A 22,386-nucleotide genomic window follows, 5' to 3' on the forward strand; every position below is an offset into this window, starting at 1 on the left:
CCATGGTAACAATTACAATCAGTGCGGCTTTCTTACCTTGCAGCGGCAGGAGGCGGTGTTGAAGAGGATCCTCCTAGGGATGGACCAGACAACGTGAAAAAGACCACCAGAGGGGGGGAACTATTTTTTTTTTTTTTTAAATAGCATGGGACACTCACCATGGCGGTGGTGCTCAACCTGCAGGCGGCGGGGCTCGGCTGGGGGCTGTTCCCGGACGAGGCGACGGTGGGCAGCGCCGACAGGCTGGTCTGCGACGAGCTGGTGGTGTTGGGCAGGCTGTCGCCCAGCCCGCGGTCCTCGTCCTCCGGGGGCGGCGACGACTCGTTGGTCACGCCCGCCTGAGTCTCCTGCAGCAGCGGACGCGATTCCGGACGCGAGTCGTCGCCCTCCGGGCCGGCGTCACGGCTGTTGTGGATCTGCTCCACTGTGGGAGCGCTCTCGTCCTGACAAAGAAAACAAAAAATATCGAGATGATTCCCTTTTTTTTTTTTGTGACTAGCTTTTTAGCAGGAATTACCGGAATTTCCGGCCTACAGAGCACACCTGATTATAAGCCTCACCGAGTACATTTTGTAAAGGAAATACCATTTGGTACATAGATACGCCGCAGCCGTGTAAAAGTCGCAAGTGCCCACGTTGAAAGACGAGATATTTACAAAAAAAGACTATACACAGAGAATTTCACGCTAGCGCCGCTGCGCTAACGGTGTCCATTAATGCTAGTGCAAACGCCGCCAGGCTAACGTTAACGCAAGTGCCGCCGCGCTAACGCTAGGGCTGCCGTGCTAATGCTAGCGCCACACTAACGGAGCCAGTAAAAAAAAAAACAAAAAACATACTGGTAAAAATCACAGAAGCAGGAGTAACAGGACCGCGCACGTGGGTAAGCCCAGACATTCGTGTCCCGCAGCCTTAAAATGTAACATAGTCAAAACCTCAGCCCAGGCACAACCATCCCAAACATATTACGTTACATGCACAAGACTGTACATAACACGTAGTATGCAATGCTACATTGTAGGGCCCGACCGATTACCGTAATTCCCAGCCTACAGAGCGCACCTGGTTATAAGCCTCACCCAGTACATTTGTAAAGGAAATACCATTTGGTCCCTACACACCCTGCAGCCGTGTAAAAGCCGCAAGTGCCCACATTGAAACGCGAGATATTTACAAAGAAAGATGGTACACAGAGCGTTTAACGCTAACGCCGTGCGAACTGGGCCGGTAAAAAAACAAAAACAAAACAAAAAAAACATACCGGTATAAAAATCACTAAGACATGGCAGTAACCCGCTAGCGCAGCGCTAACAGGGCCGGACCGGTAAAAGTCACTTCCTCGGTACATATATCCGGTCTCACTCTTACCTTTTACGCTCGAGTGCCCCCCTTGCAGCCGTTATAAAAAATGCACAAATTAGCCGCATCAACGGCTAAACCGCAGGGTTGAAAGCGTGTGAAAAAAGTCGCGGCTTATAGGCTGGAAATTACGGCATTTCCAGCAGTACGATGACTTAGAAGTTGAATCAGTTTTGTGGCTGTGCTTGCAACTCAGTTTCCCCATCGAGTGGATTTTAAAACTCTACACGCCCACGTTTAAATTCCAAGCTTTTGTTGCGATAAAATGAAATCAAGAACTCATTTCTACACTTTTTTATAGTGATAAAGAAATCCAAGAAAAAAAAAAAAAAAAAAAAAAAAACCTATGACAATGTGATTGCAAAAGTGCGCACACCCCCTTAGAGCCGGAGGGACGTGGCTGTTCGGAATTACCCGATTGGTTCCGACTCATTAAATGGCCACCACGCAAAGCCCTTCTGAGGAACCCCAAATAAATGTCAGATGAGTCAGCGTTCCACGACATTTTTTGTTTTCATGATAATTGAAACCTGAAGTTTTTGTGCTAACACTGACTGTCATTTGGATCCGTTTACCTTGAACGGGTTTCGAGATGAAGAAACTAGCGCGGCATCTCAAAAGGGGTGTTTCGACTTTTGATAGCCACTTAATTCATTCTTATTCGTACAAAAATGACAATTTGACTCACGATGGGAATCTTGATGATTTCGCCGGCGTCGCAGTGACTCTTGGCGCCTGTCAAAAGCAGATCAAAGGGCGCCGGTTAGCGTAGCGCGGACGGCGCCGCCGAGCCGACGGTCCACGCTCACTCACACGTCCCGCCGAAGGAGCGGCGCTTGACGACGAAGCGCCACGTGGCGAAGGCCGCGGCCAAGATGGCGAGGAGGAAGAGGCAGCTCAGGACTGGCACCACTGAAACACAAGCGAGGACGGTCAGGCGGGGAAAAAGTTAAAAATGAGAAAAATCATTTTTTTCGGCGTTACCGATGTCTGCCGGCGAGGCGGGGGTGGGCGGGATTCGAGCCGGCGGCGGCGGCGTCTGGGTGGGCGACGGGCCGCGCTTTCGGCACACCGTGTTGGAAAAGTGCGTGCACTTCTTCACCTCCTCCTCGCCCGCTTTGCACCTGAGCGGTCAAGCAATCGTCCAGGCGGTCACCGCCGACGTCGGGGGTCGCTCGACCGATCGCGTTTCGGGGACTCACTTGGCGCAGCGTTTGCAGACCTCGCAGGCCTGGTCGGGCACGCAGAAGGTTCCGGATCGGCACTGACACCTGGTGTCCGACGTGGTGGTGCAGGACGCCGTCTCGATCTCGTCTGCCAGGCGCGCGCGCACATTTTATTATTTTTTTCCCCCATCATCGACACAATTTACACGGAAGTTTCAAGTACACAAACGCTCTTTTTTTGTCAAAAATAGGCGGAACATTTTTCATGTGACATTTTTGATATTTTGTCATCATGTTGACTGTTTTGTAAATGTGTTTTCTTTTTTTAGTTTTATCCCTCATCCATTGTAGAAAATACTTCATGTTTTTTAAATTCTTGAATGGCAAAGGTTACGGAACATATACAAGCCGAAAGAAACACACACACACACATAGTCACAGTACTCATTTGTTGGACATTTCAAGTACAAAAGCGCAACATTTGAACGTTAGTTAAATACTTTTTGTCCACTTGTTTGCGTTAAAATTTTTTAACCAAAAAATATTTTTAGCTTGGTTCCCCCCCCCCCTTTCTTTTCGTATCCAGCGGTAAATAAAATACATAATTGCATATTTCATTTTAGATTACAATAATTTAATTTATTATTAAATTCATTATTTGATTATTCCATATTTAGGTATTTTTTGTTTTTGTCACAAGTGTTATTCTTGTTGAAATTTTTGCATCTTTATTCTTGTTCAATTTTTTTTTCCTTATTGAATATTCTAATACCATATTTTGTATTTTTTAACCATAAAACCTTTCAAAAGGGTTTTGTATTCTTTTCAAATATTTTTTTATTCCTATTGTAATAATCTACTATTTCTACTAGTATTATTATTTATCTTTTATTATCTACTATTTGTTTTTTTAAAGAATAATTGCACTATTTCAGTATAAGATGTTGATTTTTTTTTTTTATTATTTCCAAATATCTTTTTTTTTTATGTTTTGTTTTTAACCTTATTATTGCTTTGGCTGTATGCAAGTGTTTATTTTTTTGTGTTTTAATTTAAAAATGTCCCCCCCCCCTCAATTACACGAATTAGGGTTTCCCAAGTAGGTGAAACGAGAACGTTTCAGGCGTGGAAACGTTGCGATCGGAAGGCAAAGAGGCGCGAGCGCTCGTTCCGCGAGTGCGAGCTGGCGTAACGCGACTCGCCTTTCAAGCGGGACACAAAGACGCCACACCCGGGACCGGACCAGGTAACCCCCCCATCTCTCCCCACTCCTCCCTCCTGGGACGCGCTCTCAATAAAACGGCGCCAACAAAACCACAAAAGAAACGCCCTCTCGCCGAGTAACTTCAGCGCTCGGCATTGTCACTGCAGCGTCTCGCAGTGCACAAAAAAAAAAAAAAAAAAAAAAAAAAAAAAGGATCCACTTCCCCGAACAGGAAAACAGGAAGAGCCCACTGGGGAGACTCGCTGTTAAGGTCAAAGGTTAGGTTATGATTTCAAACTGGATTTCGTGTCACTAGCATATTTAGTGCCTCTGAGTGTAGTATCTGTAGTTGGCTTTCACGTTCTGCCATTAACAGCAAAACCAGAAAAAAATATTTTTGTGCTTATCATCTCATTCATACATTTTTTTCCCCCCTCAATATTTCTCTGTATATATACATATGTATAATTTTCATCTACAATTATTTTTCATTTACAATGTTGTATTGTAATGTCTGTATGGTTTGTAATAATTTTGGTCTAAAAATTCCATATTTTTAAGTTTTTTTTCATTAAATACTTTCTATTCTGGTTATTTGTTTGTATCTTTTGTCAAACCTGCACATGCCTTGAGATGTGAGTTTCATTCTCAAATCATAATCCCCCACTGAAATGAATAAAGATGCCATTAATCCATTCCAGCTTCTTCATAAAAGAATTTTTTTTTTTAAATAAGGAAAACTCTGTATTATTGTAGTTTATAAAAACACATTAATAACTTAATATCATGTAAAGAATTAAACAGTTCCTGTTTTAATGCTGCAATCTAACTCAGTGTTCTGCTCCTTCCAGTGCGCCCGTTATTTTTTGTGTGCATTTTTTCCATTTTTGTCCGTTTGTACTTTTTCTTCCACTGTTTTTCAAAATGTACGTTTTTTTCACTGAATATATATACACACACACATACATGTTCAAATATTTTTCCTCTCATATTTCTGTATTTTTTTTCTCGTGTATTCTTCATGCAGAGCTTTATTTCTTTTCCTCCAGTAATTTTTTTTTGCGGGAGGGGAGGAGCCATTAAAAAATGTTTGGTTGTATTTATTAATATTTTCAATATAATTTTCTTGCCAAGTATTCTTTTTTTTATCATCCATCTAATATGGAACATTGCTTTTTAAACAAAATATTTAATACCGTTTCCGGCTATTCAAAGTGTACTGTTGTAGTTAGTTAGCATTTGCAAATATTTTGTTTATCTAGACTTCCTTCCCCTCTCAGAAATTACTTATTTATTTATTTAATCGGGGTGCACAGATATTAAATCAAAGTATTGGAGAACAGTTTTGAAATGCATAAGATGACAAAAACGTGGCATTGGAAGAGCAGCGTGCAGACTTTTTTGCTTACCTGGCCGACAGTGCGTGCAGGGCAGACATCGGTACATCCCGTTGGAATGTTCCGTGTACGTGAGTCCATGTTCGCAGGGAGCGCACACCCCCTGCTGGTGATCGTGCTCGCACTCCTTCTGCACAAACGTACCTAACGGTGACAGCAAAGATGAAGGATGACGAAGGTCAGGAATTTGCAACAGTCCTCGGCAGTTTGAAAGATTTGCGAAGCAACTTTGATTGTGACAAGTCAAGCTAGCCTAAACTTGTTTGCTTTTGACACTTTCTTCCGCTGATTTCGTCCTAACGTCTTGGAACGGGCTTCCTCGTCTGAGCAGGAATCCTACTCCCGTAATTCCCGGCCTACAGAGCACACCAAACGCTAGCGCCGCCGCGCTAACAGGGCCAGTTCAAAAACAAAAAAAAAAAACAAACATACTTTTAAAAATCACTGAGACATGGCAGTAACACGTTAACGCAGCGCTAACAGGGCCGGACCGGTAAAAAGTCACTTCCGGCACATATATTCCACTGGTCTCACTCTTACCTTTTCTCCGCTCGAGTGCCCCCTTGCGGCCGTTAGGAAAAATAAAAATGCACAAATTGTGTAAACCGCAGAGTTTAAAGCGTGTGAAAAAAGTCACGCCTTATCGGCCGGAAATTACGCTAGTTTAAAATGATGCACAACCAGAGGGGGTGATTCCCAACCAATAGTTTACCGTGGGAAATATCAAATTTCACGAAATTGTTCCCCCAAAAAAGTTTTACAAGAAATTATGTCTTTATTCATCTAAATATGGCAGTGAGGCAAAGTGACAGACAGAAAAAGTAAATGTTTTTTTTTTTTTTATTAGATGGCAGGAAGTACATATCTACTTTTGGTGACATATTTGTGTGTGTGTGTGTGTGTGTCCCTTGTAAAATATTTGCCTTTGCAGCATAAAAGTTGAAAATCACTGATCTAAGGTACTTTATATCTAAATAAGTTAAAATTTCCACAATTTCAACATTTTTTTTAAATGAAACAAGCCTGTCCAAAATTACAGCATTGTCCATCTTTGTGTCTCTTTTTGTATTGATTTTTACGACCCCCCCCAAAAAAAAATATGCCCGCTTTCCAGCCACTGTATTTGTATATTTTTTGTCAAATATTTTTGTGCATTTTCCCATCTTTTTCTTTGTTATAAATCACAGGTGTTAAACTCAAGGCCCGGGGGCCAGATCTGGCCCGCTACATGATTTTATGTGGCCCGTGGTGGCAAATCAACTTCCATGATTTTTGTGACAATCTGTTCTAAATTTCTTCATCCTATATCATGAATGATTCTATTTAGATGTTATTTGCATTTTTTTGTGTAACCAAACATGAACCATGGTTGAAAAACACATGAGGATTGTGTTTTGATTCCAAAACTATTTCAGATTTTTGATTAAAGATGGTTTATGGTTTCACAGTCTGAGGGAAACTGGAACTAAGATGTGGCCTGCGCCAAAAATGAGTTTTGTCACCTCTGTTCTAAATTGTTAATTTTTTTTTTGGTGAATTAAAATTGTTGTACACAAAGTTCTCATGATATTTTTATCAACCCACCCGTTTTCTATTTTGGTTGATTTTTTAAAAAAATTTGAGTCATCTCTATACTTTTTTATAATTTTTCATCTAATATTTGTCGAATTTACATGACATATTTTTGCCGTTGTCATCATTCTTCTCGTACCGGCCTGGCAGTTGAGGCAGCAGAGGTCTTGGTAGTGGTACTGCTGGTTCTCCACGCAGGTCCTGTGGCGGCGCAGGAGGGTGCCGTTCCCGAAGTCGTCCTCCGGCGGGGCGGACCACTGGGCCGCGGGGGGGTGCTCGGCCGCTCGGCAAGGCGAGCTCGCGAGGAGGAGCAGCGTCGCCAGCAGCATCTAAAAAAGGTCGAGCCGGCCCCCCCCCCCGGAAAACAAAACAAAAAAAAAAACAAAACAGAACCCCCCCCAAAAAAAGTGTTTAATTGATAGGGAATGCGGTTGCACAGATCAGTTCTTTCAGCGGAGTCACATCAAAAGAGCGAGAAGATTCTTCATGGGTCGCCTTCTGTCTGCAATCTGCACGTTGATTCGGAACATCTGACCTGAACATCTGCCGTGGGAACGCAATTAAAGCGTGAGCGCTCAGCCCCCCCGAGTGTGACGCTTAACGCTAACAACAGGCTAGCACCATTTGACCATCAGGTTAGCGCTCGTGCGGCTTTGGGTCGCGGCTGAGCGACTGGTCGACGGCCGATCGCGGGGCGCGTGTAGGCGAAAACCCGTTCACACCCACATTCCCATTTCTAGCTTGCCGTGCGTGCACGTTTTGGGGATGCCCGTGTAAAGCCGGAGTACCCGGAGAAAACCAGAGCAACATCAAACGCCACGCAGGATCTCCGGAGCTAAGGTTCGAAAACAGGACTTTTCGACGACAGCAAAATAAACAAAGAAGCTATTCGAAATAAAATTACTTCCCAAGGAATTGTGCAAAAAGTTAAAACTATTTCTCTCTGCGGTCACGTGATTTATTGTGTGTTGACACCAAAGACTTAACTTCAACTTTTTTCATTATTTCAACAAATGACCAGAAAAGTCAGTTTTGATCCAATTAGCGATGCAAGCGATGAAGTAAGACAAAAATGTTTTTGGGGTTCGTCGCAGTCACCCCACCCCACCCTTTCCCGTGAATACTGAGACTGAATGCTAGCGTTCTAAATATTTTTCTTTACTTTAAGACATACCGTAATTCCCGGCCTACAAAGTGCACCTGGTTATAAGCCTCGGTACACAGAAAGAGTTGAACGATAGCGCACCGCTAACAGCATTCAACTCTCTGTATACCGAGGTTCATAACCAAGTGCGCCAATGCTAGCGCCATGCTAACGCTAGGACCACGCTAACACTAGCGCGACGCTAACGCTACCGCCACATCACCGCCTAAACGGCTGGGTTGAAGGCGTGGGAAAAAAGTCGCGTCTTGAAGGTCGGAAATTACAGTAATGACTAAAATTTGTACATTTTATTAATCAAATGGGCAAAATCAGAGTTTTGATCCAATGACAGTTGAAAACATGCAAATAATTGACAATATCAGCCAACATGATTTTGCTGTCGCTCGTCTGATATGCTAACGATGATGTACAACAACAACTTTTTTTGCCCTCCTCTCATCACTGAGTTCATTCCATTTTCTAATAGTTGGACCAAGACTGAAAGTAATTAAAAAAAATTAAAAACTATTTTCAGTTCAAATCTTGTATAGATAGCACAAATGCTTTCGTTTTGGAGTCACATCTGTGGCCATGCTAGCAAAACTTTTTTTTTTTTTTTTTAGCTTCTGTGATCACGTGACCCCCCCCCCCAGCATTAACCATGAGATGTCCAAGTTTGTCTTTGCGTATACTTTCCCTTTTTTTTTTTTTTTTTACAATTTGTTTTTATGAGTCACAGCAATAACTTGTCTCGATGTGCGTCTGAGCTTCTAATGCGAACGACAAGCAAGCACACTTTTTTTTTTTTAATTATTTTTTAAAAAGAGCCTCTTAATAGGAGCGACGGCGTTAGCCAAAAGCGGTTTTCGACGCGATAGCGCAGCTATTCATGCGGCGGATAATGGCCGTTTTGTGTAGGTGGGCTTCCCAGAAGAATACTGGGCCGTACCGCTTTAGCGAGAGGGCGTGGGGGGGGGGGGGTTGGCCCCCGCGGGCGCTGCCGCTTTTCTTCGCACGCTTTTCAGCGCGTCAACGTGAGAAGGGCCCATTCACGGGCCAACAACACGCTTTAGTGTCTCGACTTCAAATGACCCACATTCTTCCGACGCGGACGCTTTGAACGCCGCGACATGCGACACCGACGCAACGCGACACCGCCGGGATAAAGGACGAGCTGCGGGGGGGGCTTTTGTCTCACGCGCCGCCCACCGCACATGAAATCCTTAAGTTAAATCCAAAACCACCGTTAATGGCCTCCCACTTTTCTTTTAAAACTAAACCACACAACTGTTGTTATCGTCGACCTTTCTACTCATTGGAGGTTCTAAAAGAGTTTCCATTACAACTGTTGTCACCTTCTGACTGGCCATTTTCTATTCAGTCCTTCACGGGCCACTTTTACAGACGTTTTGTTCTCAGATAGCCTTTGCAAAACATATGAATCATATTTTTTCCAGGACACCACAACACACCCTAACCCTAAGGCTCAGCTTCCCTGACCTAAGCCTAATAGTTTAAAGAGAATCTGAAGAAACTCAGGGTGAACGTAACCATGTAAAAATTATATTTTGGAATTTTTTTTTTTTTGTTTTTTTTTTTGGGGGGGGTGTGCAACAGATAGTGGGGGGAAAATATTGCAAGGTGTTCCACTTAAAAAGTCGAGGTGTCTGTAATTTTTATCTTCAGGTCTTGACCGGGTTTTCCCCCACATTGTAGCAGGTATTGTGGCCCACTTTTCCAAGCAGAAAATCTTTGGAATCAGTCTTGCGTTGTGGCCATCGTTGGGTAACAAAGACTTTGAACTCCATCAACTCCTTCGGTTGAGATCTAGAGATTGGCCACTCCAGTCCTTAGTTCTCCAGGCTCGTTGTCATGCTGGAAGAGCCAACTACATTCCATTTTCAAAACTGGGGGTGGAGGTTTTTGCCCAAGATCTCCCGATACACTGATCATCCCTCCTCTTCCCCCATGCTTCACAGTAGGGACGGTATTCTTGCGATGCAACAATTGACAGTCTTTGTTGCACTCAACTCCTTGGGTTGAGATCTAGAGACTGGCCACTAGGGTGCTTAGTTGCCCAGGCTTGTTGTCATGCTGGAAGACCAAGCCACATTCCATTTTCAATACTGGGGGGGAGAGGTTTTTGCCCAAGACCTCTCGATACACGGATCACCCATCCTCTTCCCCCATGCTTCACAGTAGGGACGGTATTCTAGGGATGCCACTCATCGTTATTCTTTCCGCAAGCACGACAAATGGAGTTTCTACCAAAAAGTTCTATTTCGGTCTCATCCGTCCACATGACACCCTCCCTATCCAGACGGTGGCTGGGAGACTTTAGACGGGCTTGGGTATGCGCCGGCTTAGCCGGGGGGACCTTTCGGGCGCTGCAGGATTTGAATCCACGACGACGTAGTGTGTTATGAATGTTAACCTTTGAGCTCTCTTCAGCTGATTGACCTGGAACCCCACCCCCACGTAGTTCTGCTCTGATCCCTCACCATTCTTAAGAGCACTGATAACCCCAACAAGGTGAGATCTTGCAAGGAGCCAGAGCCCTAGGGAGACTGTCAGTCATCTTGTATTTCCACCATCTTTGAATAATTACGCCAACAGTGGATCTCTTCTCACCGAGCCGCTCGGTTATAGCGGACCAGCTCAATTCTGCAATGTTCTGCAAGTCTACAATTTTGTCCCTGGTGTCCTTAGACAGTTCTCTGGTCTTGGCCATGGTGGCGAGGTTGGTTGGAGTCTGACTGTATGAAGCTATGGACATGTGTCTTTTACACACATATGGAGTGAAAACAAGTACCATGTGGAAGACAGAAAAGCTTCTCCAAGATGAAGTAACAGGTCTGTGAGAGCCAGAATTCTCACGGGTTGACTAAGCTAGTGTCTAAATATTTACTTTCTGCAAGAATATACAGATAAATTGACCCCCGGCTTCCCACACACAGACTTTCTCATAGTTGAAGTGTGCCTTGGATGAAAATTACAGACCTGTCATCTTTTTCAATGTGACAATCGTCACTAACGGTGGCTGCCAAATACTATCCCAACCCCCACTGTACAAAAAAAAAACAAAAAAAAACATATATTTGGTAATTTAGTTAAACATGAACTGTTCACGATAGCTTGCACTTGCATTTTCAAGATCAAATGATAGTGAGGGGCGTAGCTTTAGTCAGATGCGGAGGTTGGAGGAGTGAAGTGAGGCTACATTCAAATCTTGCTAGCGTTAGCATACGCTACCTTTAAGTATGCCCTCATCCGGATCAAAATATTTCTCACAATAAAGGGTTAGCCTCATGTCTTAAAACCTTGGACATCAATGCAAAAGCGGGCTTTCATTTTAAAGCCGGCCCTGCGGCGCGTTATCGTAATTCTTCGTAGGAGCCAACCGTTTGCGCCGACTGCCTCGAAGACTTTTCGACCCCAGGCCGGCCTCGCCGCGGTCGTTGCTCATACAGTGTATTTAATGCTACTTTGAAGAAATCAGCGCGTGAGGGGGATCACGTTTCTCGACCAGTGTTTTTCCACGTTGCCGCCATCCCCCCCCCAGACAGCTGAACAGATTGGTACCTTGCGGCAGCGGACGCCTGTTGCCACTCTACATGTGATTTCTTAACATCACTTGACACTCAGAAAAGTGATGTCGAGCCCGCTTCGAGCACCAAGACCTTCCCGATTAGCAATCTGCATTTGTATTCTTATTTCGCTGCATAACTCACCCTCGTAATCCACCCCCCCGGAAACTGTTTTTCGGGATCAAAGGGTCCACTTTTAGGCGCGGAAGGAACAAGTTAAGATGGAGGCCAAGAAGCCAAGGTGGAGAACGACAGAGGGAACGAGCAGGACCCCTGGCGTGCCGCCATGCCTTGTTGTCGGGAAGAACTTCTCTCTTCTCCCCCTGGTCTTACAACCCCCCCCCATCCCGCCACCCTTCCGCTTTTCCCCCTCTTCTGCCACCTCCTCCTCTTCACTTTTTACGTCAGACTTTCCAAAGTGGCTTAGAGCGGTTACAATCAAGCCTTTTACATCTATCAAAACATCGGACGCAGGCAGAAAAGAGGGTGGGGGGGCGACGGGGAGCCGCCGCATGGTAGCGGTGGTCTGGCGAGGTTTTGAACACAGTCCGTTTGTGTGAGAGCGCGGCGGGAGGTGGGGGGAGGACCTCGGGAACGCTTGATGAAGCGAAGGTTTGCGTGAAAATATCTGCGAGGGAGGCACATGTGCGCTGCGGACATTATCGGAAAAAAAATAAAAAAGGCCGGAGGGGGGGGGACAACAACTGCGGATCTCAAACTGCAACGCTACACCGGCACAACAAGAGCGCAACGTCGCAGCAAACGTTGAGAAATGGTTGCTAATATGAGACGTCGCGTGGGCGTCGAACAACTGTGGAGTTCACTCATGCAGAGATGGAGAAAAAAAAAAAAAGTTTTTAAAAAGGGTCTGGACAAATGAGGCTGACCGCAAAAAGCATCAAAACGTTTTTGGGGATGAGCCTCAATTTGTCAATTTTTGAAAACAACCTAATAAAAAAATGCATCAATTTTCAAGGAAAAAAATAGTCACTAAATAAGTTTTCACTTGGTTTCAGGTATTTCGAGAGATCTTTGTTCAGCCACTAAACGCTGCAGTAGTGAGTCGGGAGATAGCGATGCTGGTGTCTGAATCTTGGGAAATATTTAATCAGTTTTTACGATGTCAATAGGCGGACATGTCAGCACTAGTGCCGACTACAGACGGCAAAAGCCTTAAGGCTGTACTAGTATTGTGACGGAGTTTTTTTTCCCGCTTTGCTCCTCTGAAAAACTTGACATAATGAGATTGGCTGAGATAATCCTAAAGTTTAAATTGGACTCAAATCATGTCGCCGAGCCAAACATTTTTATTTAATATGATAAAATGATAGTTAACAAAAACCTAAAATTACAATTTTGTGCCACTGCAGCAACTTCGAAGCTTGACTAAGTTAGCCTTAGCATCTGTCATTATTATAGCTTGTTGACGTTGTCGTAACATGAAAATCATTTTTTATTGTTTAAAAAAAAAAAAAAAAAAAAAGATTTTGCGACTTTGTGGTTATTTGGTCAAAGGTACTCTAAGCCAGTCTTGACTCGTGCCATCGTAACTCAGTGAGGTGATGACAAACGGCATTTAAAATGTTTTGCTACTGTCAAAAAAATGAACTGAACCATTTACCGGAATTTCCGGTCAATAAGCCGCGATCCCTACACACACACTTTCAACCCTGCGGCTTGTGCCGTGATGCGGCTAATTTGTGCATTAAAGGGGCAACTTGAGCGGAAAAGGTAATAGTGAGACCGGTGGAATATATGTGCCGAGGAAGGGACTTTTACCGGTCCGGCCTTGTTAGCGCTGCACTAGCGTGTTGCTGCCGCGTCTCAGTGATTTTTATCAGTATGGTTTTTTTTTTATTTTTTTAACCGGCCCTGTTAGCATGTTGCTAGCATTAGCGCGGCATGCTAGCATTAAACTGTGTACCGTTTTTCTTTGTAAATAAATGTAAAATGCAGCCTACGTATGTACCAAATGGTATTTCCTTTACAAATGTACTGGGTGAGGCTTATAACCAGGTGCGCTCTGTAGGCCGGGAATTACGGCATATTGAACGTACGTTAAGGTGAAAACCTCCTCGTAGGAAAAAATGTTCTGTGACAGTGATTTTTTTTGATAACCTTGCAGTCCCCCGAAGACGTAGAAGAAGGATATATTTTGGCTGCCTTGATAAGATAATTTCAACCGGTCGACAGAAAAACAGCAGCCGTATAAAAACAACTCTACATGCGACGTTCCTTAAACGCAGCATGAAACTTGACATCGGTCCACATTAGCGGCGTCGAGTTCAAGTGCGCTTACGAAAACACAGACTGTGCGGGCGCACGAATACTTTTGGCTAGCCACGCCGCGGGTGCACCGAAAGCCTCGAGCAAGGCCGGGGCAGCGTGGGGCCATCCCAAAGCCTCCAAAAACCAACAATCCCCTGGAAGAAGCCCGATCCACTTAGCACAGAGCGCCATTGTGACGAGGATCCCGCCGCCTGCACGCAAGTTAAAGCAATTACAGCCGCAATTAAATGAAGGAGGCGGCTTGCGTCCGGCCCACCGAGGACAGGACGTCCGCCGGGACGGTTTATCAATGGGCCGTTTCAAACGGCAGCCGTTTAGCGAGGACGCGCGTCCCTGAAGAGATTGAACAAACGGGCGCAGCGCGGCAAACGAAAAGGGGAGACGTTTATTCAATGTCGTCCAGATGATTCCAGTCAGCGCCAAGCCGGACGCGGGGCCGATGTGTACCTTATTACGGGCCCACATCCTGGCTGCAATCATGCCTTTCTTATTAAGCGCTAATCATCTCGCGGCAGAGGGCCCAACTAGTACAGGGGTTTTTTTAAAGGTACATCTTCCTCGCGCAAACTGCTCTTTAAAAGTGTACAATGGTGCTTTGACTTAAGAGTTGGATTTGTTCCGTCACCATAATTGTAAGCCAAAACGGTTTTCAAATCATTCCCCCCCCCCGTTCAAAAGCCACAAAAATACAGTTTTTTCCATTTTTATTTGAATAAGAAATCCTCTATGTATAGGAAAAGGTGTCAAACTCAAGGCCCGGGGGCCAAATCCAGCCCACCACTTTCTTTCATGTGGCCAGGGAAAGCAAATCATCTGCGTCAACTTCATATTTCCTGCTAATGTCGCAAATTTGCAACTTCTCTTCACTTTTCTATACCAATCACCCTTTCGAAATAAACAGAATAACCTTATCAATTTTTTGTTTTTATTACAGCTGCACGACATTGGGTGGGGGGTTAAAATTTTAAACTCACGATATAAGTCACGAAAAGCTACCGGACTTTCGTAACAATTGTGTAAATCCACAACATGTAATTTTATGTATTTAATGAGCTTGGAGGGGCAATAAACAGATTGAAGCAGGGACACTTTTTTTTGGTCAAATATTTCTCCTTTACGAGTGTATTTACTGTCTTATTTTCCCTTCAATATTTTTGTTTTTCCACCTAGTAGTTGGTAGTAATTAATTTCTTAGTTTTAATCATTATGCATTTTCAATCCATTTTCAATTTCTGCCAATTGGATTTTTTTTTTTGCCTAGTGTGCATTTTTTCATATTTTTTCCAATTTGTTTAACCTCATTTTTTTAATCCATGAATGTATTATTTGGTCTAATACTTCATATTTTCTCTGAGGTTTTTTTTTTCCTGACATTGACAATTTTGTCCCCCAATGTTGTCCACGGACTTCGTTTTAAACCCTCACTGGACCAAATAAAATTTTGCAGAGAGAAAAAAAAAAAAAAAAAATCTGATACTTTCAGAAAATGATACTCTGGACTTGAAATTTTTGACTATATTAAAACCTGTTGCAAATTTGCATCACCTGCCGGGAAGGGGTTAAAACATAATGAGACACAGACTTCGAGCAGTTAACGCTTCGGTTCTTGACTTGCGGGATCCCCGCAAGCAAACCCCTGACGCCGTCACTTCGCCGCCTCTGATCCGAATGCCAAACTTTCCTTGCGTTTCATCTGCAACTCAAACAGTGGAAAATGTGCCACTGCAGTTTACGCAACGCCGTCGGGGCCTTTGAGCGCGGGCCAAGCGGCGCCAGCGCCGTGATTTGTTGCTCCGAGCCAAACAGCTCCGCTGGATTCCACACAGCAGGCAGCTGGGAGGTCAAAGTCAAAAACCGCGCGAGCCGACGGCGCTAATCGTCAAACCCCGCCCGCTTTCCGCGCCGAGACGCTCACGCTGGCCGGGAACAGAGCGAGCGCCTCGTAACGATCGTGACAAATGAGCGACGTGCCTCTTCCAGTCGTCCCCGTGGGCCGCTGTCCTTATCGCCGTCGCCTCCGCTGAACCGCGAGCGCGGCGGGCGTCCAAAAGCGCCCGCGGGCCAAGCGGCGGCCATGTTAACACGCCGCAGCTGTTGCTGGCAAAGCAACAAAGGCGCAACTCGGAGCCGGATTGACACGTGCGGGATGAGCGACGGCTGTAAACGTGATTGCGGGACGAGTTCAAATATGACGACGGATTAATTGCGCGTGGCTGCGTGCACCTCATCAAGCATCGAGACCTACTAAACAACTGTCCCTATAACTCTTATGACAATGTCACGGTACACGCCGCGTCGGCGAATTGTCAACGATGAAGTCGACGCAGCGGCGCCTCGATTTACGAGCTCCCAAACTTCAAGTTAGGCCGACTCAACTCCTCTGAAACTAATCTGCTGTCGGAGTTACGAGTGCCTTGCTAAAGTATTTAGCCCCCTTTGAACTTTGCAACCTTTTGCCACATTTCAGGCTTCAAACATCAAGATATAAAATTACAATTGTTTTCTCAAGAATCAACAACAGCTGGGAAAGCGTTGGCCTCACAGTTCTGAGGTCCCGGGTTCGATCCCGGATCCGCCTGTGTGGGTTTTCTTCCGGGCACTCCAGTTTCCTCCCACGTCCCAAAAACGTGCAGCATTAATTTGACACTCTAAATTGCCCCTAGGTGTGTTTGTGTCAATGTGCCCTGCGATTGGCTGGCGACCAGTTCAGGGTGTACCCCGCCTCCTGCCCATTGACAGCTGGGATGGGCTCCAGCACTCCCTTGTGGGGATAAGCGGCTAAAATTCGATTCTTTGTTCACAAAAATGTACACTTGGTTAATTGGAGAGTTGTCATTGCCATTTAAAATTTCTACAAAAAAATAAGCGTAGAGCAATGAGAACTAGATCTGTTAACAAAACAACAACAAACCCTACATTATCTACGGTACAGTCTCTGTTCTCGAACAAATCGGTTGTCGAACGAAAAGCAGCTGGGATAGGCTCAAGCGCTCCCCGCGACCCTTGTGAGGAAAAGCGGCTAAGAAAATGGATGGATGGAATCAACAAGTGCTACACAATCGTGAAGTGGAACAAAATTTATTGGATATTTTCAACTTTTTTTAACAAATAAAAACCTGAAAAGTGGGGCGTGCAATATTATTCAGCCCCCTTGCATTCATAATTAATTTGTAGCGGCACCTTTGGCTTCAATTACAGCTGCAAGTCGCTTTCAGTTTTGCACATCGAGAGAATAATAACTTTTCGGTTTTTTATTTGTTAAAAAAAGTATAAACTATCCAATAAATTTAATTCCTCTTCACAATTGTGTCCCACTTATTGATAATAAACATAAAAAAAGAAAAAAAAAAACATATTTTTTTATCTTTACGTTTGAAGCTTGTAAGTAATTCGGCTTGTCCCTTTCGGGGCGGCCACAGCTTTGTCATCTCAGATGAACGCACATAGTTCAAGGGGGCTGAACATGTAAATCTACCCAACGAATACTTGTTCTATGTCGCTTAATATTGGATAGGAATAGCCAAAACTAGTTCGGCTCTTCCACAAGCAGTTTATTTTTACATTGGCGGACATTTCACTGCACCTCAGAACATTACAGTACACACTTGCCCATTAAACTTTATAGTTTGGCGATGGCACCAGAGGGCTTTTTTGTCACAGTCTTTAACGCCGATATTGATACGTCGGCGTCGATCGTAGACACACCAATACGTCGGTTAGTTCTGCTTTGCAGTAGACACATGGCACTTCATCTTTTATTTATTATTTTTTTTTAAGTCTGAGATTATGACAAACTGCACATTCTGTCTTTTAAGCACTCTTTCATCCAAGCTCGCAGGAATGACGCCAACTTACAAATTTCTATGCGGGGTGGTAATGTGAGTCAGCAGTAACATTAGTCCGTATGGAAAAATGATCACTGCGAAGACATTTTTTTTTATTTTATTTTTTTTTTTTAGTCAAATTATTTGAGTAGGCAACACAGTGGATCAACTGGTAAAGCGTTAGCCTCATGGTTCTGAGGTTGAGGGTTCAATCCCTGGACCCGCCTGTGTGGAGTTTGCATGTTCTCCCCGTGCAGTTTTTTCCGGGCACTCCAGTTTCCTCCCACATCTCAAAAAACATGCAAAATTAATTGGACCCTCTAAATTGTCTCTAGGTGTCATTGGGAGTGCGGCTGTTTGTCTCCATGTGCCCTGCGATTGGCCGGCGACCAGTTCAGGGTGTACCCCGCATCCTGCCCCTTGACGGCTGGGATAGGGTCCAGAGATCCCCGCGACCCTTGTGAGGATAAGCGGCAAAGAAAATGTATGGATGGATAGACATACTTAAAATGATGATTTAACATGAATTTGCATGTGAGTCGTTAATTTCGAACACAATCACGTTACACGTCCAACCAATTATCGCAGTCCACCATCCAGAAAATATTTCAGTTTGTACATCTGGGGAAAATAAATTAAAAAAAGTTGAGAAAATGATTTTGCTTGGTCTCATTTTTGATATTTGAAAAAAAAAAAAAAAAAAAAAAAAATCGAACTGAGTACTTTTTTTTGTGTAGCCACTGTACATTGCGCACAAGTACACACACACACACACACACACACACACACACCACACACACACACAAACACACACACACACACACACACACACACACACACAGTTTGCACTTTAGATGCCATGATGAGAGCTGGGAAAGGCTCCCGCGCACCCCGCAACACTTGTGAGGATAAGCAGCAAAGAAAATGGCTGGGGAAGATAGACATACTTAAAATGATGATTTAACATGAGTTTGCATGTGAGTCGTTAATTTCGAATACAGCCACGTTCGCCTGTGCACACTTGTCCAACCACATTATCGCAGTTGTTTATGATTAATCCACCATCTTGAAAGTATTTCAGTTTGTACAGCTGGGGAAAATTAAAAAAGAAAAAAAAAAAAGTTTAGAAAATGATTTTGCTTGCTTTCATTTTTTATATACGGAAAAAAAAATGTAAGTGATTACTTTTTTTGTGTGTAGCCACTGTACATAGCGCACGTGTACAGACACAGTTAGCACTTTAGATGCCATGTTGACAGCTGGGATAGGCTCCAGCGCTCCCCGCGACCCTTGTGAGGATAAGCGGCAAAGAAAATGGATGGAATTTGAGTTATTTAATTAATCCTTTCATCCCGACTGCAGACTGTGAGCTTCCTGTGCCGCTTCAAAACAAAGTTATCTTTCGGCCCTGATTAAATTACTCCAGAGTGAAATTCAGACAATAGTTCCTGTCGTGCGTGCACACACACACACAACAATGGTCCTCTAAAAGGTCCTAGTTCCTGCCGTGGAAGTGCGCTCAAACATTCTCGGCGCTGTACGTGGCAACACTACCAGTCCCGGTGGCAACTTGTGAGCGCGTCTCCCGCGGCGACTCGAGAGCGTAAAAAGTGCGGTTGAGTGTTGAAGTATGCGTGTACAATAGCGTATAGAGGCGAGTGCACGAGTGGGAGCGTGTGAAAAGCGGCGGCCCCCTCCTCTCAGGGAGAACAGGAAGCTGAGACAATACAGGGGCTTCATGCAGCACAGTCACCCCCCCTTCTCCCCCCCCCCCCCCACCGCTTCCAAAACAGCCTGCAGCTTGCACACGCACAAACACACAACATATCCGCCGGGCGGGATATTTTTAAACCGAGGAACGCTTGCAGCCCCGCGACACACATTCTTGAGTTTCCTCAGGAGGTGCGCGCGTGTCGCTCGCAGGTTAGGCGACGTCGGCAAAACAATCGCCGCTAATGAACGGCCGGCCGGGCGCGTGACCGACGCTGATGTGAAACACATGAAACCCGGCAAAAAGGGGCTGCTGGGACTTTGGGGAGAGTTTTTATTTTTTTTGGTTTGTTTTGTTTTCTCTGCCCGACCTGAAAGGACGGCAGATGAGCGTCGGTTTTTCCAAACCTCGATTAGGCCCGAGCTCGCGAGGCGGCTGGCACTGGCGAGGAGGAAGAGGAGGAGGGTAGGGAGGAAGACGCGAGGAACAACGTGAGGGGGTGACTAACAGATTGAAGAATGCGCAAGGAGCCTCCGCTTTTTTGCTCCGACAAATCACATTAGCGCTATCAAAGCCGGCCTTTGTGCCGCGGCGTCTGTCGTAAAAAGGCACCGCGGCAACAATCCGACGTTTTCGATGCAAAAATATGATGCCCATATACAAGTATTTAATCGAGTGCGCTAAGTACTCGGCTCTCGAATGTCTCCGTTCTCGAAGAAATCGGTTTTCGAACGCCCCCGACAAAACCCGGAAATAACATAACGTGCGCGGGCCGACCAGCTGACCCACGACGCGCGTTGTTGTTGTTATTGTGTATAACGCAGCGTCTGTACGCAGACGTCTCCCGGTAGCTCCATTTACTGAGTGTTTTTTCTTCCTATTGAGGATTATTAACCTCCAATCATGGCTCACAAGAAATGACACTAGATAAGTTATTTGGGAAAAGAAAACAAACTTCCGGAAGGCGAGTCACCCCCCCCCCCCCCCCCCAGATTTGATACAGTAATTTTGCATTGCTCTGTTCCATTCGCATTTCTGCATTTTTGTCTTTTGTTTCAAAGATTTTGTTAACTCGCGTTAAGAGTTTGTTTTTTGTAAAAAAAAACTTTTTTTTTGCTCCCCCCCCCCCTCATTATTGCTTGTTTAAGGTTATTCTGCACTTTTGTTAATACAAAAAAAAAAAAAAAAAGCTTACAAGGCTGGGGGCTGAATCGCTACAGATACTAGCCTACATTTTAAGCACAAAAGAAATATATTTCTGAAATTACTTTATTAAATAAAGTATTTAATCTTCACATGTAGTGTTACTATGCAGTTGTTACTATGCAGTTTTTGATCAGGAAAAGCTAAAAAAAATGCTTTAAGAAAGCCAATTTTTTTAGGCTTGGAACACATTATTTCATTTTCCATTGATTGTAATGGGAAATTCCGATGCGGTTTTCGAACAAATCACTTCTCGAAGCGCCTTCTGGAGCGGATTGCGGTTGAGAAAATCGAGGCTGTACTGTACTTCCAAAAATACTCCCTGTGGACACCTTTGTGGCCATAAACCTACTCAAAATCATTAAAGTTGTCATTTTTTAATTTATTTACATTATTATTATATAATTTTTTTTATTTTATTATTCGGACTCATCTTTAGCCTTCATCAAAATATCAAAATGGTGTTCAGGATGTCAGTCATTTGTTTGATAATTTAAATCAAGATTTGATTACAACCCATAAAGGTGAAATATTTTCCACGTCACACAGTAAGGGGATGGGACTTTGCTGTTGATTAGTCTTGGATATGAAATATGGATGTTCAAACAATTTTGTTATCATATTTAAAATTAAAACGTCATCAGTTTTAGCATTGATACGGACATTTGAAATCAATTGGTGAGTCTTCTAAATCCTAGAAGACGCTGCATCTTGCACAACTTTGACTTTTGTAAAGAATAATTCTTATTGATTGAACGTCTATTGTTCTTCGTTCTTGTTTGTTTGTTTGTCGTTGTTCTCAGCGCTCGACATGAACGCGGCACCGGGGCGGCTCCGACTGCCAGAGACAAATTCCTCGTGTGTTGTTACACACTCGGCCGTTAAATCTGATTCTTATTCTGAACTCACGCGGACAGCCAAGATACTCACGGGCATGCGTGTAATCTTTATCCTCTGCAAAAATACTACGATATGTAATTTACGGTAGTCATTCGTCTACAATGACTATTGCACTAAGTACATGAAGTAGGCGCAATAAATACATGAAATTTGATTAAATCCTTATTAGTCTCTCGAGTCGAGAAGTTACATCATGATACAGAAAACAGTCAATTAGTAAGCTCATTCGCGTTTTTATAAAGTGCAATGCCATAAAGTGCGATTTTTAATCATTCTTCGTGATTAGTGTTTTGCACACCCGACTATTATTTTTTTTTTTATGTACTGCAGTTCCAAAACCTCGTGGACGACAAAAAAAAAGGGTGAAAAACTGATGTTTCGCGTACTGCATTCCACCACATTATTCGATCACGTCCCCTATTGTAAGCTGACTCGTAAAATGCTTCTATTCCCCCCCCCCCCCCCGTCTCCCCCAAGTTATTTTATGGAAAAAGAGAAAAATGTACCAATCTCGCCGAGGAGTTAAAAACCTTAGACGCTCGGTCACGCCTGCAAATGTGTCATTTGTCCTGGCGATTTGCGTAACCAATCATCAACGACGATCACACAAGACCACTTTGTCCCGCGGCTGCCGCTTTTAATCGTCGCATCATTTCGATTTGTCCTCACTCAAACTCGTTCACACGCGACGCGACAACAAACGCCGACGAAATGCGCCCGTCGCGAATCGGCTTTCGGCGAACTAGCTCCATGTGCGATGTGCTAGTCGTTAAGCCCCATCTAACTCCATCTCTCGCATTTAAATGCAATGCTCACAAGTGTCACCAACTGTATTTTTTTTCCACGATGATCCACTTTATACTATTTTATTTCACTCGCGTGACGGTGTATCTCGCTTGTAATGGCTAACCCACAACACAGACCATAAAAAAAAAAAAAACAACTAAAAACAGGAAGTCGAGGAAGTGACAGCTCGTAACTCAACAAGCTTGTACGTTCGGGAGTTGTAAATTAAGATACCGCTGTGAAT

General features: G+C 44.2%; 1 protein-coding gene across 2 annotated transcripts in view; it reads right to left on the minus strand.

Annotated features, from left to right (window-relative positions):
* Positions 1-22,386, minus strand: part of LOC133490628 (tumor necrosis factor receptor superfamily member 10B-like) — a 41,932-nt gene that overhangs the window by 2,717 nt on the left and 16,829 nt on the right. For both annotated transcript variants that reach the window (XM_061800931.1, XM_061800932.1), the window contains 8 exons: positions 6,838-7,027; positions 5,139-5,270; positions 2,562-2,673; positions 2,344-2,483; positions 2,173-2,271; positions 2,048-2,094; positions 159-443; positions 37-73 (listed from right to left, as the gene is read on the minus strand). In XM_061800931.1, coding sequence (XP_061656915.1) covers positions 37-73; positions 159-443; positions 2,048-2,094; positions 2,173-2,271; positions 2,344-2,483; positions 2,562-2,673; positions 5,139-5,270; positions 6,838-7,027 — 1,042 coding nt within the window. The remainder of the gene's footprint in view (positions 1-36; positions 74-158; positions 444-2,047; positions 2,095-2,172; positions 2,272-2,343; positions 2,484-2,561; positions 2,674-5,138; positions 5,271-6,837; positions 7,028-22,386) is intronic.

Source organism: Syngnathoides biaculeatus, chromosome 17 (assembly GCF_019802595.1).
Source record: "Syngnathoides biaculeatus isolate LvHL_M chromosome 17, ASM1980259v1, whole genome shotgun sequence".
Classification (NCBI taxonomy): Eukaryota; Metazoa; Chordata; class Actinopteri; order Syngnathiformes; family Syngnathidae; genus Syngnathoides; species Syngnathoides biaculeatus.